The 19,249-nt window shown below is 42.4% G+C and overlaps 2 protein-coding genes across 5 annotated transcripts in view; one reads left to right on the forward strand and one right to left on the reverse strand.

The window, feature by feature from the left end:
- The window catches only part of Septin1 (septin 1), a 502,205-nt gene that overhangs the window by 161,984 nt on the left and 320,972 nt on the right, over positions 1 to 19,249 (forward strand). The gene's annotated exons all lie outside the window — the stretch shown is intronic.
- Srcap (Snf2 related CREBBP activator protein) overlaps positions 25 to 19,249 on the reverse strand; it is a 49,096-nt gene continuing 29,871 nt past the window's right edge. For all 3 annotated transcript variants that reach the window (XM_052197976.1, XM_052197975.1, XM_052197977.1), the window contains 9 exons: positions 13,246 to 13,511; positions 12,917 to 13,119; positions 10,482 to 10,651; positions 10,127 to 10,323; positions 9,919 to 10,033; positions 9,597 to 9,716; positions 3,712 to 3,906; positions 3,480 to 3,563; positions 25 to 3,365 (listed from right to left, as the gene is read on the reverse strand). In XM_052197976.1, coding sequence (XP_052053936.1) covers positions 555 to 3,365; positions 3,480 to 3,563; positions 3,712 to 3,906; positions 9,597 to 9,716; positions 9,919 to 10,033; positions 10,127 to 10,323; positions 10,482 to 10,651; positions 12,917 to 13,119; positions 13,246 to 13,511 — 4,161 coding nt within the window. In that variant the 3' untranslated portion in view covers positions 25 to 554. The remainder of the gene's footprint in view (positions 3,366 to 3,479; positions 3,564 to 3,711; positions 3,907 to 9,596; positions 9,717 to 9,918; positions 10,034 to 10,126; positions 10,324 to 10,481; positions 10,652 to 12,916; positions 13,120 to 13,245; positions 13,512 to 19,249) is intronic.

The following is a 19,249-nucleotide window of genomic DNA, read 5'->3' on the forward strand; positions in this document are numbered from 1 at the left end:
AAATCAGAAGCTTCCTTACACGGATGCTTGTACAGAAACTAAGTTTATTATGGTTTTTTTTTTCTTAAAAAAAAAAAAAAAAAGAAAGAAAAGAAAAGAAAAAAAGGAACCCCCCCAAAAAAACAAACAAACAAAAAAAAAAAACAAAAAAAAGAAAAAAAAAAAGAAAAAAAACCCCCAAAAAACCCCCCAAAAAAACAAACCCACCCCACCTCATTGAAAAGCCCCTTCCCCTTTTCCCTAAGGGTTTGAGGCTGTGATAGACAGCTGGGGAATCAAGTACAAGGGGGTGGGGACAGAAACTATCGTGCCACCCTTAACACTGCCCAGCCCAGCCCAGCCATATGGGATAGGAGAGAAGGGGGGTTGTGACAAGCCCCATTTCCATGACAACCGGTAACCTACCCCCTACTTTGGTGGAAAGGAAGACAGCCCCCTATGTCTCCCTGGAGGCATTTTCCCTCAAAGACTTCAAGTAGTGGTTAACAGAGTCAGGCCTGGGCATGGGGAAGCGGCCATGGTGGGATACATAAGTGAAGGGGCTGCCTGCCCACTCACGTCTTGGCCTTTCGACCTCTGTGACTAATAGTAGGGATAGACAGGTGGGGAGGAGCACTACTACGCAGGATACGCTGGTCCCCTTGGTTGGTGGTCCCAACGAGCCTGCGGGGACCAGTTCGACGGCGTGGGGTTCCATCTCCTTCCTCCTCGTCACCTGAGGCTTCTGCCTCTGACTCCTCTACTGAACCCTCAGGCCCCAGGGGACTTGGGGGCTGCAAGCGGCCCCGTTTTGCCATCCCAGAACTCCCAACTGGAGCCCCTGATCTTTTGCGAGGCATTTTTTCAGTTTCTAGTGGGGGCACTAGAGACCCTGGACGCAGGCGGGTTGAACGAAATTTGGGAGTTAATGAGACCACAGGTGGTGTCAGTTCTAACCCACTTGGCCCACTATCTGCTAAATCCAGGTCATCCTGAATTACAGCCATCACCATGGACCCTTCACTCTTTCGTCCCCGCATCCCTTCAGCTTCAAGCCGAAGGCGGGCCAGGCGGGTGAGAGGACGGCTTCCATCCTCATCAGAGGAACTGCCTTCACTCTCTGCCTGACCCACTTGGCGCTGCACTCCCAGTCCACAACTCTCAAGAACAGAAGAGCTGTCGGGGTCCAAGACAGGGTGTTGGCTGGGCCTTGGTGATGGTGGATTCTTGGGAGGTCGGCCCCGCTTCCGCTTCGGTGGGGATGTTGAAATGGTAACAGTGGTGACAGTGTTGGTGACAGCAGTGGGACAGGCTAGGAGTGGTGTCAGGGGTGCTGGGAAAGGGAGTGGCTGTGTCCGGCTCTCTAAATTGCCATCCCCTGGAGAGGATATGGTCCCAGGAATGGGTAAATCCCTTGCTTTAGGGGGACGCCCACGCCGTCTTTTCTCCACAGGTGACAGGATGATGGGTTCTGGTCTGTGAACTGGTTGGGGTCCAAGAGGCTGGGGTCCAGGAACAAACTGGGGCCTGAGATCAGGCTCTGCAACAGTTACTCTTTCAGGCCCAGGGCCTGGGTCAACCCCATTGGTTTTCCCCTTAGAGATGGATGAAGGTGCCTCATCCACCCCTCTCCCAGCGTCTGCTGGAGACCTGTTCTTCTTGGGAGGCCTCCCCCTCCGACGTTTCACAGCAGGTGGAGTGATGGCAAGCTCTGTTCCTTCTCCATTCTCTGGGCTGCCCCCACCAGTCGTCCCCAGTTCATTGTGACGACAAGCTATGAAGGTATGCTGGGTTGGGGTAGACAGTGAAGATGTAGGAGCAGCTTCACAGGGCCCACTGCTAGGAGGTGAGGATTCTGGCCCTGACATACTGTGGATCGATGGGCTTCTTGGACTGGCGCTAACTTCAGATACCCCAGGTACTAGGGTGCTGGCAGGTGCCCGATGTCGCCGTCGCTTTACAAGTTCTTTTTCCTCCACCACAGTTACTAGCCTTCCCGGCAGCTTTCGAAGCACTTTAGGACCTGGAGGCTGTCCTGTCCGGCCAGACCCCTGACCCCTGATTTCTACATCAGCACTGGTTCGACGCCGTGGGGGACGTGCAGGCAAAGGACCCTCAGGAGAGGAGGTGGCTGAAGATGAGGTCGATGGGGCTGTAACCTCAGCTCTAACAAGTTCTTGTGGTTTTTCTGAGTTGGAGATTGGGATCTGAACCTCTCTTGTTTCTTCCAAGTTCCTGTGAGTATCCAATAGCTCCTGAAGTGGTTCATCAGGCGCTGCTGAAGGTGGGAGCTCCAGCCCATTGCTCTCACTCAGACTCATGGTCAATTCCTCACTACCAGGTAACAGTGTGGGATTGGTCCCCTCCACAGAACCTGGCCCCTCCTGCTCCTGACCATTGGGGATGCTCTCTGTTTCCAGGGTTGAACTGGGTGCAGGAATAAAAGGAAGATTCTTCTCTGATTCAGGCAGGACATCAACAGCCACTGGCAAAAGATCCTTTGGAGGTACAAGACTAACCAGGGAAGCCTCAGAATTGGTCATTCCAGGCAGCTCTAGAGACTCCACAGGTGCCAACTCTTGTGCACACAACCCTACTTCCCCTGAGTCCAAGGGAAGGTTGCTAACCCCAGGAGAGATGGGAACAGAAAGGGAATCAAGTGAGGCTGGTGAAGAAGAGGTTAATAGAGAGGTTTGAGCTGGTAAGGGGGTACAAGTGGGTAGAGGGGTACAGGCAGAAGGAGGGGTAGTAGCAGAAGAACAAGGAGGAAGCTGAAGCAGAGGTGTGGGAGTAGGCAAGACATGAACGGGAAGAATGCTTACTGGATTTGGGGCTGAAATGGGTATTGGAGCTGTGACTAGGGTGGAAGTTACAGCAGAAGCAACACAAGCAGCAGGAGCAGGAGGAAGAGGAGCAGGAGGAGGAGAAGCAGCAGGAGCAGGAGGAGGAGAAGCAGGAGGAGGAGAAGAAGGAGCTGGAGGAGGAAGAACAGGAGCAGGAGGAGGAGGAAGAGGAGCAGGAGGAGGAACAGGAGGAGGAGGAGGAGAAGGAGGAGGAGGAGGACGAGGCCTAGTCACTGGCCTGGGAATTCGTTCTCTCACAGGGCTGCATCGGGGAGGCACGAAGGTGTTGCAGGTATGATGGGAAGATGTGACAGGAGTGTGGTTTGCTCCTTGAGTTTCAGCCCGAGCTCCACGAAGACGTTCACTGACACGAGTCCCCAGCCTCTCAGGAGCTTTGATTTTCTTGCTGCGCCGGTGGCTGACTCCACTAGTTCCACAAGACATCTCATCCCCAGCCCCTGGTCCTTCCTCTTCTTCTTGGGGTAATCGGAACACCTCCTCCTTGGCTTGGTCCAGGTCTTTTCGGGCAGCTTCCACTTGTTCCTACCAACAACACAGCCAATAGTGTCATCAAGAGGAAGAGCAGAGCAAGGCATGGTAGAAATGAACAGCTTCCTACTATCTTAATCCCCTTACTTACTACTTAAGAAGACTTACTTCTGCCTGTTTGAGCTCCTCTCGGCTTACTTCCTCCAATGAAGCTTCTAGGAACTTCATGGCATAGCGCTCAATGGGAGTCAGCTGTAGGGAAGAATACAAGTTGATAAACCTAAGAACCTAGAACTCAGGGCCTATCACCATTATTTACTATCACCAGGAAAGCCAGGGGGAAGAGTCCTGGCATAAGTTAAGACAGATAAAGAGAAGCGGTAGTGGATCTAACACCGACCTGTTCTACAAGGGCAGCAATTTCCTGTTCAGCCCTGGACATCTCCTCATCCTCAGCCCCAGGCCGACTGGCCTCCTCTCCCTCACCAGCAGGAAATCCATCATTCTCATTAAATTCTGCAAGCTCAGCCACTTGTTCAGCTTTGGCCTGAGTGGCTGCACGGATATCTTCTTCATCTTCTGCCCGACATAATGCCTTCAAGGTATACAGAAGAAAAACAAAGCACATACTAATAAGAAATTTAAGAACATGGAGGTCAGAAAGATGGCTCAGTGGGTAAAAGGCACTTACCCAGCAAGCCTGATAGCGTGGATCTGCAGAATCCACAGTGGAAGGAGATGGGTTCTAGAAAGTTGCTCTCTTACCTCCATATGCATGTGGTAGCACATACTGCTATATTTCTAATGATCAGTAAAAAATCTTTTTCAAAGAGAAAAGAGGAGGGAGAAAGCTAGAGAGATGCCTCAGCACTAAAGAGAGCTTACTACTCTTCAAGAGGACCTGAGTTTGGCTCTCAGCGCCATATCAGATGGCTGGACTCCAGCTCCAGGAAGCAAGCACTCTGACTCTCACAGCACAACACATAGACACATAACTAAGATACAAAGAATCTTAGAAACAAAGCCCCTAAAAATTTCAAGGCATGTTGCAGGTACATGCCCATAATCTCAGCTCTCAGGTGGCAGAAATAGGATTGTTGCAAGTTGAGGTCAGATTGCTCTATATAGAATGTTCTAAGTCAACCATAGACATATGACAAAACCCTGTTTCAAAACAAAGTTACATCTTGAAATTTACATTTTAGTTATGTCAAGGGTAACAAGGTCTTACATAGGGCCCTGGATGGCTTGGAACACATTGTGTAGACCAAGCTGTCTTTAACTTTAGAGTCCCATCCACCACTTGCTCCCAGTATGCCTGCCATTATATTCTTGAAAAAAAACCTGAGGCAGCTGGGTGTGGCAGTACACCCAGGAGGCAGACCTGAGTTCTAAGCCAGCCTGGTATAAATAAAGAGATCCAAGGCAGCCTGCTTATTTGAGACCCTATTTCAAATTAAAAAAAAAAATTAAAAAATTGAATCTGAGTTTATATAAAAACAGATTTACTCTAGCTGTGGTGGTGCTTGCCTTTAATCGTAGCGCTAAAAAGGCAGAGGGAGGTTGAGTTCCAGGTTAGCTTGGCCTACGCAGAGTTCCAGGGTGGCCAGGACTGCTTGCTACACAGAGAAACCCTATCTTGAAAAACAGAAAACAAGCAAGTAGATTTATAGATGAATTAAGCAATGCTCTAGAACACCAGACTTATCAAAGCAGCTCAATGCTCAACACACAATAAAATGAATTTAAATAGCTCTCCCATTAGAGATAAATTGCCATTTTAGAGTCCTTTATCTCTATTCCCCTTCCTTTACAATCAATCTTAGAGTTTCTCTTTTAAAAAAAAAATGTAGGAAGAGGTAAGGGCTGTAGCTGGTGGAGTACTTACCAACCAAAAAACCAAAAATACAAAACAAAACAAAAAGCTGGTTTTCATCTCCAGCAACAAAAACATAAAGAGTAATATCATGAAGTAAGGGCTGGAGAGATGGCTTAGAATATCTACTGTTCTTTTAAAATATCCTTTCAATTTCCAGTACCTACTCTGAGTGACTCCTAACACCTGTACACTCTAGCCCCAGGGATTCCAATGCTCTCTTCCAGCCTCCATGACCACCTGTACCCATGTATACATAAACATACCCCACCATTAGTTAAATTCACATCAAACACACTAAGAGAAGCTACCTATGCACCACTGAATTAACTTAGTGGATAAATGCATTTGCCACTCAACCTGACGACCAGAGTTGTATCTTTGAAATCTCTATTTAAAAGGAAATCACTGATTCCCACAAAACCTACAGAGCTGTCCTCTGACCTCCACATGTAAACTGTGGCATGTGTTTACCTTCCGCATACACAAGAAATAAATACATGTTTAAAAAAATAATAACCTTTCATAATGCTCTTCTATACCTGTACTCTTTTCTTTTCTTCTAGTTATACAACATACTGCACGCTACATAATGGACTGCATACTCTAGCAAAGGCCATAACTAAATGGCTTTTTTTTCATCAATCAATGTTCTCTAAACTTTGAAGCACACAGTTACTACTCAGAGATGCAACTATCTCTTGATATTAAACATTAATAAGATGAGCAACACCTTTATCCTTAATCTCATTAGTAAACTGGGAGATTCATTCAGAAGCTACTCTGCTTGTCTGATTTAGAAAAGCATGAACACTCATGGTGCTGAGTCAAAAACAATATCAAGCCAGGCAGTGGTGGTGCACATCTTTAATCTCAGCACTTGGTAGGCAGAGGCAGGTGGACTTCTGAGTTTAGAGGCCAGCCTGGTTTACAGAGCGAGTTCCAGGACAGTCAGGGCTATACAGAGAAACCCAGTCCTAAAGAAATCAAATCAAACCAAACCAAACCAAACCAAACCACCCAAATCAAAAGAACAGTATCAAATCAGATCTGGGCATATCTCAAGCAAAATCCTTCCCCTTAGGCTCACTTAAATGTGGTTCTGAAAAAATACAAGTGATAAATCCTTAGATCCAATACTGTGTAGGAGTTTTTGCTTACATGTCTATATGTGCACAACATGTGTGTGTAGTTCCTTAAAAAGGTACTAGATTCCTTGGAGGTAAAGTTACAGATGGTCGTGAGCAAGCAGATCAGTGCTGGGAATTGAACCTAGGTCTTCTGGAAGAGCAGAAAGTGCTCTTAACCTGAGCACCTCTCTAGACCCTCCCTCCCCACTTTGAAACAGGTTTCTCTGTGTAGCTGCAGACTGGGTTGGACTCAAACACACATAGATCACCCATGGCTCCCGTTTCTTTTTGAAGCACTTGAGCCATATCTGTAGCATTTTCTGTACTCAAGAAATAGACCTATCTCCAAACAAAGAAACAAACAAACAAACATCCAAAACCTTAAAATCTGGGCTGGGAAAATAACTCAGCAGGTGTTTTGATTCCTGGACTGTACACAATGACAACTAACTATTCCAAGTTGTCTTCTAGAACCCACACAGGTGCTATGGCATGCACACCCCCACACATATACACAAGGTAATAAATGTAATATTTAAAAAGTTAAAAAGACTTTCCAAGCTGGTCATAGTGGTATATGCCTTTAATCCCAGCACTTGGGAAGCAGAAGCAGGCACACCTCTGAATTTTAGGCCAACTTGGTCTACAGAGTACGTTCCAGGATAGCCAGAGCTACACAGAGAGACCCTGTCTCAAAACAAACCAAAACACCAAAACCACAACCAATAAAAAACAATTTACCAATTAGCTTTGTTAGGCTTCACATTTGAAAACCAATATCTTCTTCATATACAAAGGACGTTTTAATGGTATTACTGTAGTAGTTTGAAAATGACCCTCATAGGCCATAGATTTGCATGTTTAGCCCTCAGTTTGGTGAACTGCTTCAGAAGGATTCAAGATGTGGCCTTGTTGGAATAAGTTTGTTTCTGGGAGTGGACTTTGAGGTTTTAATCTCTGCCTGCTGTCCATTGTTCAGTAGGTAAAACTCTCAGCTACTGCTCCAACACTACGTTTACAGCCATGTTCCCTACCATGATAATAACAATACTAGGTGGCACACGCCTGTAATCCCAGCACTTGGGAGGCAGAGGCAGGCGGATTCCTGAGTTTGAGGACAGCCTGGTCTACAGAGTGAGTTCCAGGACAGCCAGGGCTATACAGAGAAACCCTGTATCAAAAACAAAAACAATCCAAAAAACCAAAAACCAAAACAAAACAAAAAAACAATACTATCCTTCTGAAGCTGTAAGCAGGCCTGTAATTAAAATGCTTAATCTTGTAAGAGTTGCTTAGGTCATGGTGTCTCTTCACAGCAATAGAACAGTAACTAAGATAGATAACTTAATCCAAAGAGTTACAATACAGAAAAGTAGAATGTGGGGTTAATAAGCATAAAAGTTTCCTAGTTGGCTCAACGAATAAAACTATCAAACAACACTACTATCAAAAGTCAGAATAGGGCTGGAGAGATGGCTCAGCGGTTAAGAGCACTGACTGTTCTTCCAAAGGTCCTGAGTTCAATTCCCAGCAACCACATGGTGGCTCACAACCATCCGTAATGAGATCTGGTCTGTCTGAAGATAACTACAGTGTACTCACATATAATAAATAAATCTTAAAAAAAAAAAAAAAGTCAGAATAGCTTGAGCACAGCAGCTCAAGAGTAGCATGGGTTGTATAATGTGACTTCCATTTCATAAAAATAGACAAACCTAGCATAGTTAAGTAAAAATTCGCACTCAAAACTCCAAATCCCGGATTTTTCTCTACTATAAACAATGTGAACCAAAAAGTAATATATTTAAACACTAACTATGCCAGGCATAGAGGCACATACCATGGGGGAGAGAGAGGCAGATCTCTTCTGCGTTTAAAGCCAGCCTGGTCTATGTACTGAATTCCAGGACAGTCAGTGGTACATATAAAGACTCTTTCTCACCTTACCCTTTATCTCTCAAAAGGAAAAAATCAAAACAAATCACCAAAATATATACAACTACCCCACCTACAAGGGAAAAATCACACCCAGTACTGAAAACACACAGCTAGTGAAATCATAAATCTTGGAGAACCTATACCTACCACTTTACAAATCCAGCATAATCCTTAACCATAATCTAAATATTTTTTTTCTTATGCCTACAGATAAAAGACGATCTCACCAAAAAAGTCTCTCTGGTGGTGGTGGCAAATACCTTTAATACCTTTAATCCTGGCACTCAGGAGGCAGATCTCTGAGTTCCAGGCCAGCATGGTCTATAGACTGAGTTTCAGGAAAGCAGAGGTTATACAGGTAAACCCTGTCTCAAAGAATCAAACAAAAGAAAAAAAAAAAAAGAAAAGAAAAGAAAACAACGATGACGACAATATCATCAACAACATAACCCAAAACCCCACAGCTAATCACAATCCATTAAAACGTGGAGTTGTGGAGCCTGGTCTCATGGACTTTATCTACAAAATCACTCCCCACCTAAGGCTCGGTGCACATTTTGGAACAGGGGACAGAAAGATTGTAAAAGCCAGAAAAAAGACTGGAGAATTTATTTTTTGAGATTTATTTACTTAATAAGTGCTCTGTTTTCATGCATACCAGATGAAGAACTCAGATTCCATTCCAGATGATTGTGAGACACCATGTAGTCCCTGGAAATTAAACTCAGAACCTCTAGAAGTTCTGAGTTAGTGCTCTTAACCACTGAGCCATCTTTCCAGCCTGAATATCAGGGAATTTGCTGTAAGACTGTTTCTTAGTAATGCCAGAACCATAAAGTCTCAGACTGCCTAAAAATGGGCTGAACAAGGAAACCAGCCATAGGTGTACCATAGTGAATGGGGAATGACTGCAGGGTTCAACCTTACACAAAATACTACAAGCACCCAGGGAATGAGAAAATGGAGATAGTCTTCTCAGGGAAAGAATGCACTATTTAGTTACCTCTGAAAACATACATGAGTAACATAATATGGACTGAACAGGTTGTACTTAGTAATATATATGTATTTTTACATGTATATTGTATGTAACAACAATTAATGAAAATAGAGGCCATGAATTTGAATGACAACAAGGAGGGTTAGAGGCAGGAAAAGGAAGGCACATGATATAATCACATTATAATCTTAAAAAACGAAAGAAAAATCAAAATGAAACAAAACACTGACTATAATCTGGGAATCAGTAGCAACTGTACTTTCTCCTGGACAAACTCAAGTGAAAAGGAAAGACAACATGTATCTGAACAGCAAAGCTACTTTAAGATTGACTTCTGTTACCTGCTCCAATATATGTGTTTGTTTGCTGGCCACAGCCTCCTCTTCTTCCTCAGGAACAGAAGACACAGATGAGCCAGGTGGCTCCTCCAGAGGCATATCAAACAGCTCCCTGATGGTCTGCTATTATTGGACATAACAGAGGGGAGAGGTCAACAAACGGATTATTACTTCAAAGCCAAAATCTTTGAGGTCTCAAAGTATGAGAGGAACTACCAACTCTGAAAGATCTGTGGAAGTAAAAGTAGCAGTTTTCTAGCAAACAGGGGAACTCTTTTAAGAACAAAGTTCTCTTGTGTTTAGATAGAAGGATTTTATTTGGTACCTGTTTAAAATAGGCTGTAGTGAAGTTGCCTCCCTCAATTGCCATATCTCCCAACATTCTCTTCTGATTTGCCTTTTTGAGAATGTTCTCCTCTACTGTTCGTTCACTGATAAGCCTAGGAAATGAGAATTGAAGTGTAAAAGCACATATATATGAAGCAAGCCCTACACAGAAAGAGGAAGGGAGGTGGGGAAACATTAGGCAATACCTATAGATGTGGACATCTCGAGTTTGACCAATTCGGTGACAGCGATCCTGGGCCTGAGCATCCATGGTGGGATTCCAGTCGCTGTCATAAAAAACAACAGTGTCTGCTCCTGTCAGGTTCACACCCACACCCCCACTTCGAGTTGAAAGGATGAAGCAGAATATGCGTTTGTCTGCATTGAACCGTTCCATCAAGGCCTAGAAGGAAAGGGGGAAAAATGGTATTTGGAAATTTATTCCCAAAACAAACCAAAGACTTTTTTAATTTTTAAGGTGCCTTCTCTAAGCTGAAAGCTTGAGAAAAAGAAACAGAAGCTGAGATGAGTCTCTAGAGGGCTAAGGGTGCCCTAAGTTACCTGTCTCTGCTCGACTCTAGTAGACCCATCTAGACGCAAATATAGGTGGCCATGGTAGGTGAGAAATTGCTCTAATACATCCAGCATTCGGGTCATCTGGGTGAAAATGAGCACCCGGTGGCCCTCCGCCTTGAGCTGCCGTAATAGTACTGCCAACGTCTGCAACTTTCCTGGAAACAAAACAAAACAAAACCCATGAAGGAGGTATAAGTAGTTAACTCCTCCATGACAGTATAAAGAAAGTAATAGTAGAAAACTACAGTTAAATCAAGGTCTTATGTCAAGTTTCAACTAGTCCCATGAACAAAAAGCATTTAACTCTCTACTTTTTACCCTTAAAGGTTCTTTGTTATAGTATGTTCCTTTCTGGGACTTAATTCCTCTTTACCCTAGGGCTGAAGCTACACAGCAACAGATCATCAGGGGATAGAGTAGGAGTGTTTGATCTCAATATTTATAAGCAAGAAGTCTCAAAGTACTAACTAACCAGTCATGCCAACTGAAATGAGAATAGATTCACATTAGAATTATCAACAAATCCATAGTCAAGGTTTATGGAAAGAAACTTAAGAACAGATTACAAGCATAGGAAAGACAGGCTAGGATGGTAAGAGGTTATCTAGTTATCTTAGAACAAATAGAAATAATGCTGGAACTCAAGAAACAAGTGCTCTTGCATAGGAGCCAGGTTAGGTTCCCAGTACCCACATAGTAGACAGAACCACCTTTAATTCTAGTTCCAGGGAATCTGTTGCCCTCTTTTGACCTTCTTGGGCAGCAGACATGCACATAGCATACATATATACATACAGGCAAAATGCTCACATAAAAAACATTAAGTGTTAAAAAAACATATTAAAACAGAAACAACATGTATATTATTCCCAGTAAGTCAGCTAGCAAGACCAGTAAATAAAGGTACTTGCTGCCAAGTCTGACAACTTCAGTTAGTTGTAGAACTCACAAGGATCCAACACACATTAAATTGTCTTAGACATTATATTATGTAAACATCTAGAGAAAACAGGGTAATAAAAACTCTGGTAGTGTTGGAGCCCTAGGACAACCTCAGTTGAAACTTGGAGTTACTCTGTGTGAGAGAGCGAGAGATGAGTGTGTGAGATGAGGGTGTGCTTGGGATTGAACTCGGGGCCTTGTACATACTGGGAAAACACCACTGAGAGCTAAACCCCCAGCCCAATTCCAAAGAACGTACAATTAACCTATTATGGTTTCAGATGTTATTTAAAACCGGGGTGGGTAGGGGGAAGCTGCAGAGACCCCTCAAAAATTAAAATACTTGCTATACAAGCCTGAGTGCTAGTGTCTGAATCTCTAGCATCCTAAGGGTTGAGGTGAAGACAGGAAGACAAGGTTGGGAGATTCAGACATTCTAGCTGAAATAGTGAGCTCCAGGTTTATTAAGAGACCCTATATCAAAAATAAAGATGGGGAGTGAGAATGAAATGAGGTGTGTGCGTTATATACATACCATGAAACTGTATAACATGAGATGGTCAATAAACAAATTTAGTCAATTATAGAAAAAAGGCGGGAGTAATAGAGAAAAATAATTAACCTCTGGCTTCTAAACTCATACACAGGCAAGTACACTTGCATATTCATGTATGAACGGACACACTTGCTTCTCAAATGCTGGGATTATGGGTGGGTATTACCGTCCCAGCCCCCCCCAATACATTTAAAATTATTTTTCTGTCTCATATATTACACCCCAACTGCTGAATAAAAATTCAGCACGGAGAGAGGCAGAGGCAGACGCAGGCAGATTTCTGAGTTCAAGGCCAGCCCGGTCTACAGAGTAAGTTCCAGGACAGCCAGTACTAAAAAGAGAAACCCTGTTTCAAAAATTCAAAAACAATAAAAATTATATAATAATGATGATAAGCAGATCTTACAGCAATCCTCCTGTCTCCTTGTCCTGAGTATTAGGTTTACAGATGTGTGTGCACCTCAGACACAACACAGTTGCTTTTTCCCATAACTTTTGGGTTTTTAGAGATTTTTTTCGTTTTATGCAGTGCTGGCGACCTAACACCTTTGTAAATCAGCATGGCTTTGTACTCAGAGATCCCCCTTCCTCTGCTGAGATTAAAGGTATGCTTCTATATCCTATGCTATACTGTCTCACTTATTATCCCAAATGATAAGTGAAATAACAGACGTTCCTGACAACCACTGGATAAATCAATTAACATCATATATACATCATTTCCACAAAAGTTCCCTCTAATCATCGTTTCTTTGATGTAAAAGTTTTGACACAAGATTCAAGAATAATTTGGTGTAGAGGAGTTCAAAGTCATCCTCAGCGCTGGCAGCCAAGTCAGGCGACACAAAACTTCTTGGGAAACACAAAACTTTGTCTCAAAATAAAACAAATACTGAAGGTCTTGAAATGGACAAGAACTCACCACAATCATACTGGATGAGTCTCAAGTCAGGGAACTGAGTACGCATATTACATACAATACGGTGCAAAGGACGGGCTCGGGGCCAGAGCTCACAGGCCAATTGCTCCTGGAAGGCTGCCTGACGAGGCGCCAGCCAAGGAGGTGGGTGGCAGGCATGCAGGGATGGGGGAGGTGCCTCCACAGGAGGCATGACAAAGATGAACCTGTGAAAAGAAGAAAATAAACATTGTAAAAGATATGACCCTGAAATACCACAGAAATTGCACTTTCATTAGCCCTAAGAACTAGGCCACAAGACCCACTTCCCATCAGCACTTAGCCCCGCCAACCTCTCAATGATCTCTGACAGCTGGTCCAGTCGCTGCTGGGGAAACAGTACAGCCCGATGGGCAGCCTCAGTGTAAGTCCAAAAGATGGGGTGGCTGGGGCCAGGAGAACGAGGGCCAATGGGGCTGGCAACAGGTTGGGGCAAGGTACAGAAATCCAGGACTTCAGTCCCATACACGGGGGCCAGAGCCCCATGAGTCTCACTAAGTTGGAAAATCCGCTCCAGGCGCTCAGATCGCTGCTGCTTCCGCTTTTCTTCCAAAGAGTCCTAACGAAGAAAAAAAATTAGTGTACTTAAGAGTTTGCAACAAAACTTTATAAAAATCTAGGTTCTTCCACATGAAATCTGGAGTAATACTTAGAGCGAAGGAAAATACCTTATGCTTTATCATTTTCAAAACTGTCAATGGAAAACTGTTTTCACAGTGCTAAAATGACATCCTTTACAAGAGGAAGCTATCTTCCCCTATATGCTTATTAAAGCAGAATGCAAAACATTCAAAATAAAACCTATATTCCAACAATTGTGGCAATTTTCTTCTGTAACATCCAACCTCAGGGCGTCTAACTTAGTCTCTTGTTACGTGGCTCCATGGAATGTGCACGTGAGTGTGCACTTTCACGCACAAATGGATGCAATTAAAACAAAACAGCAGACACTAAGCCAGGAGTGCTGGTACATGCCTTTAATCCAGTATTTGGGAGGGGATGCAGGTGGATTTCTATGAGTTCCAGGACAACCAGGGCTACATAATGAGAGACCCTGTCTCAAAAAGGAAAAAAATATACATAAAAATCAGGGAGTACAGGTTTACAAAAACAAAACAAACAAACAAAAACAAAAATGAGAAAGAAAAATAAGGGAAAAGAAAGGGAAGCATGGAAAGGAATGAAGTAAGGAGAGTCCCTTTTTTATTACTGTTTTGAGACAGGGTTTCTCTCTTGGAACTCGCTGGTTGTCAGTGCTGGATTAAAGGTGTGAGCCATCACTGCCTGGCTAAGGAGGGCCTTCTAAACAACAAGAAAAGCCTTTTTGTAATACGGCAGACAAACGTTCAAGGAGTGAGAAAAACAAAAAATTTTGGTCTCATTGATTTTTTTTTAATACTTTCTATATCAATTTGAATATTTCTTACATAATTTAACTATAATAGTTCATTTTCAAGTTCTGTCACTGTGGAAGAAATAAAAGTTCATGATGTAAGGTTAAAGACATTACTAGTAAATCATGGCTAGACAAATATATTTCCAAAGTGGCCAATGAGAATTAGTAAAGTCCACTCTATAAATAAAAGGCTACTTTTCCTTATATGTATATAATTTTTATCTCAACCAATATAATTATTAGTAGGGTGTGTAATAAGAACTGGGGATATGGCTCATTGGTCAAGAGCACTGATTGCTCTTCCAGAGGTCCTGAGTTCAATTCCCAGCAACCACATGGTGGCTCACAACCATCTGCAATGGGGTCTGATGCTCTCTTCTGGTGTGTCTGAAGAGACAATGGTGAAAACATAAAAAAATTTAAAAAGCTTAAACCGGCCCCCCCCCAAAACCTAACATTCCAATCAAATTCAACCTCAAAACTGACTATCAAATACTCACATATTCTGACAACACACACACAATGTAGAATAGCATTGTTTTTTGTTTTGCTTTTTAGTGTAACTCATCAGTGAATTCTATCACAAACCCCAGTAGAACTGAAGAAACACTCTAAGATTGGCAGATAATTTGAATAAATTCTACAATCTTCATAGTGGCAAGACATATGGTAGACTTACATGGAGTCAGACATCTCTACATTGTTCTGATCATTTTATTTCTAAATAGATACAGGCATCTGTTTCAAATGTAACATATAAAATCATCTAGTGATAACATGTGAAGCCTCTTACTGAAGTCATTGATTTCATGTGGTTCATTGCCTAAGTATTTATGCTATGTTTCAAATTATGAATTAATGGCATTATCAATGAAACTTTTTTGAGACAGGGATACTTTTGTAGTCCTAGTTGTCCTAGAACTCACAGAAATAAGTTTGCTTCTGCTTCCCAAGAAATGTGATTAAAAGTGTGCACCACTACATCTGGCTTTAAATGTTTCTTTGTTGTGTATTCTGGACAATTTACTCTAAAAGTTGTGGAACCAACAACAAATGCTAGAATACATAAGAAAAATACTCTCATTCACTGTTGGTGGATAGTAGTACCCTGTTACAAAGATATATGCACATCCACATTCTCTCCTGCTCTACTCACAAGCTAAGAAATTCCATTAGTCTAAATTCCCATCAGTCTGTGAATAGATGCCAAAAATGTGCTATAGGAACAAAAGTCCATACAAATCTTGACCATACAAACCTTGACAACCTATATTTGATCCCCAGAACCAACGTTAGGTGGAAAACCAAAACAAAACAAAAATAAAACACCCCTCGCCCCCCCCCCCCCACTCTAAAATCTGTTGTGGTAATGTGCATCTGACACTTCCTATAGGAATCATCCACAATTTAGAAATTCAGTGGCTTGGGATGTAGCTCAGTGACAGAATGGTTAGCTAGCATGCACAGGCCTTGGGTTGAATCACTGACACAAAATCCAACACCAAACAAAAAGTTTTAATGTGGTATAAAGATACAATTGGGTTTTAGTCAGGGAAAAAGAAAAATCAAACTGTGAAATTTTCAGGAAAAAATATACGGAACTAGAAATATACTTAGTGATGTAACTCAAGTCTTAGAAAAAATGTTCCATGCAAACTATCATATGTGGATCCTAGTTTTGAATTTTTAGATTAACTTGGAGTGCCTGTAGAAGCCAAGAAGGTGAGTAGAATACACATAAGAGCAACAGTTCTCAATGGGGTCAAATAGCCCTTTACAGGGGCCACATATCAGATATTCTGAATCTCAGATATTTATATTACAGTCTGTAACAGCAACTTCATAACTTCATTACAGTTATGAAGAACAACAAAAGCATTTTTATGGTTTGGGGACACCCCAACATGAGGAACTGTATTAAAAAGTTGAAGCATTAGGAAGGTTAAGATCCGCTGCTCTAGAGGGAGAGACTATCAGGAATGGAAAGAAATGTGGGTGGGGAGTGGGGTCCGAGCAGAAGAAAAGGGAAAGATTAACCAAAACTAAGGAGAAAAGTGCCAAGAGAGAACTTATAAGCTAAATTTAAAAAAACAAAAACAAAAACACAGGGTGTAGATTCCAGGCTAGCTTGGTCTACATAATAAGTTCCTACCAGTCAGAGCTACATAGACAGACCCAGTTTCAAAGTGAATAAACAATTTGTGTATATGTATAATTAAGGGGGTTAGAGATAGGACCTAGTATTTTAAGAGTGCTTGCTGAACAATCATGAAGGCCTGAGTATGGATCCCAGTATTCAAGTACCACACTAGGCATCCTCAGAAATCCTGTGGTAACAGCACTGAAGAAGACAGACTGGAGAACTGTGAGGATGTTCAGCTCCAGCATAGCCAATAAATTGTGAATCCCAGATTTAGAGAGCATCAGATCTCAAATCAGTGGATAGTGAGTGATAGAGGAGCATTGATACCCGTTCTCAGTCCCTGTACTTGTATGTATGTACACTCATGTGCATATACGCTCATATGAAAACAAACAGGAACACACGCATGTATGCACACAGTGACCTAAAGACCAGAAGAGGGTGTTGCATCGCATGGAAGTTGAGTTATGGATGGTTGTGAACCACTATGTGGGTGATGGGATTTGAACTCCAGTCCTCTGTTAGAACAAGTACTCTTAACCACTAAGCCATCACTGTAACCCTTAAACATACATAATTTAAGAGTAATAAAAAAAGTGAGTGGGTAACCTGCACGGGTGGACAGCACTATTCTTAAAAGCTATAGGTTATTAAACAAAAGCCAGTTGCCAAGCATTACATATCTCCGTATGAATTGTTGGTCAGGAGTCCCCAGAAGGCTCTCAAACAACATAGACTCTCCCACTGCTCTTGGTTTCCCATCAGATTAGATACTAAAACTCTACTGCAGAAGATTCCACACACTAGGACAGAGAAATTAAATTGCAAATAAGTTGTAAGCTTGCTCCTCGTTGGCTGTGTTAGTACACAGAACGTTCAGCAAGCAGCTGGAGAAGTCAACAATGGTCTTTCCTGGCTGTGAACTCTACAAATTATAAAACCAGCATGCCAGGCAAGATGTGCCCAGTAATGGAGGTTACCTCTATTAACATGCCACTTTTGCTTGGGTTTGAGGTATCCTCCACAGAAAGGAATCCATGCTTGGTACTTTAAACTTGGCTAAAAGTCTAAGCCTAAGCTGGAAAAATGACGCAGGGTAAAACTATCTGCCACGCAAGCCTGTTCAATTCCTGGCACTCAAGAGTAGGAGAAAACTTGTTCCTCCTCACCTCATGGGAGACAGACATGAGACACAATGACATCTATTATTGTTTTACTAAGTGGACACAGTGTCCAACTGCAGCCTAAACATTTATACTTGTACTCAGATGAGCACTGCTGTCATCTTTGGGCAGAGAAGATTCTGTTTGCAGAGTGTGGTAACTGGTCACAGTGCTGAGATTAAGTGACTGTTACTTGTTCACCCTAAATAGGACATCTATATCACCTCTTCAAGAGCCCAGAAAACAAAGCAAGATGGATAGAAAAGACTGTAAGGGCTGGATAATGAGGCAGTGTGCTATGAAACGATGTCTCTGGACATGAATAGCTGTTGCATTCATGAACTCACAGCAGCTATGTAGCTGGTTACCTTCACTAGATGGAACTAATTAACATTCCATTAGTGGCAGTTCATGAGGAAAAAGGTAGTCATTTTCTTTAGTGGTAAAGACATCGGTCAATAGTCACCCCACTAACACTCATGTAAGTAGGTCTAATTAAACTTAATGGGTCACCAAAACTAAAACACAAAAAACATTAGAGTAGGAGGGGTCTTGAGAACAAAGGGTTCAACAGGAGTGGGAAGGAAAGAAAGGAAGTTAGGGGGCTGGAGAGATGGCTCAGTGGTTAAGAGCACTGACTGCTCTCCCGGAGGTCCTGAGTTCAATTCCTAGCAACCACATGGTGGCTCACAACCATCTATAATGAGATCTGATGCCCTCTTCTGGTGTCTGAAGACAGCTACAGTGTACTAATATTCATTTTAAAAAAGGAAGTTAGGAAAATTGAAAGCAACCCAGCACACACATTTGTTAGTTTTAAAAAGTTTAAGAACAGATACAGAAGGGTAATGTCAAAATTTTTTGCCAAGAGCCAGAAAATAAAATGTGATGGGTGGGAACTCACTAAACAGTCACCTAGGTATCTAGAATTTTAGAGCAACTTGTCAGTCTGGAAAATGAAGCAGCCATAACTGATTTCATTCCCACATCTACCTTTCTAGCTTGTCTGTAAAACCAAGGGACTGTTGTCAGCCATGGTGGGGCAGACCTTTAACCCCAGCACTTGGGAGGCACAGGTGAGTAGTATCTCTATGAACTTGAGGCTGCCAGCCTATCTACACAGTGAATCAAGGCCAGTCAAGATTATATAATGACTGTTTTAAAAATCAAAAGCAAAAATCCGCCTTTTGTCAAAGCATTCACAATACTTATAGTTTTATATAATCATTTTATGTAATTATTTTGTCTTCTATTCACTGACCTGCAAATGTCATATAACATGACTAGTATTTGACCTTGATCACTCTAATTGTTGATTGTTGACATAAAAAAGTACATTCTCTTAACTTTATGTTAGTGTTCTGGATAGCTCAATAGTAGAGCTCTTATTTACCAAGCTGAAAGCCCTGCATTTGATCCCTGGAATAGAAAAGGGCAAACAAACAAACAAAACAAAAACAAAAGCAAAACTGGACCTCAGTAACCATTCTGGGGAGGAAGAAGAAGCCAGTCCCTAGTCAAGAACTATTCTTGACAGGTGTTTGGTGGTTCATACCTCAGCACTCTGAGGCAGAGGAAAGCCAGTGAGATCCTGT

This window comes from Apodemus sylvaticus, chromosome 1, assembly GCF_947179515.1.
Source record: "Apodemus sylvaticus chromosome 1, mApoSyl1.1, whole genome shotgun sequence".
NCBI classification, from domain to species: Eukaryota; Metazoa; Chordata; class Mammalia; order Rodentia; family Muridae; genus Apodemus; species Apodemus sylvaticus.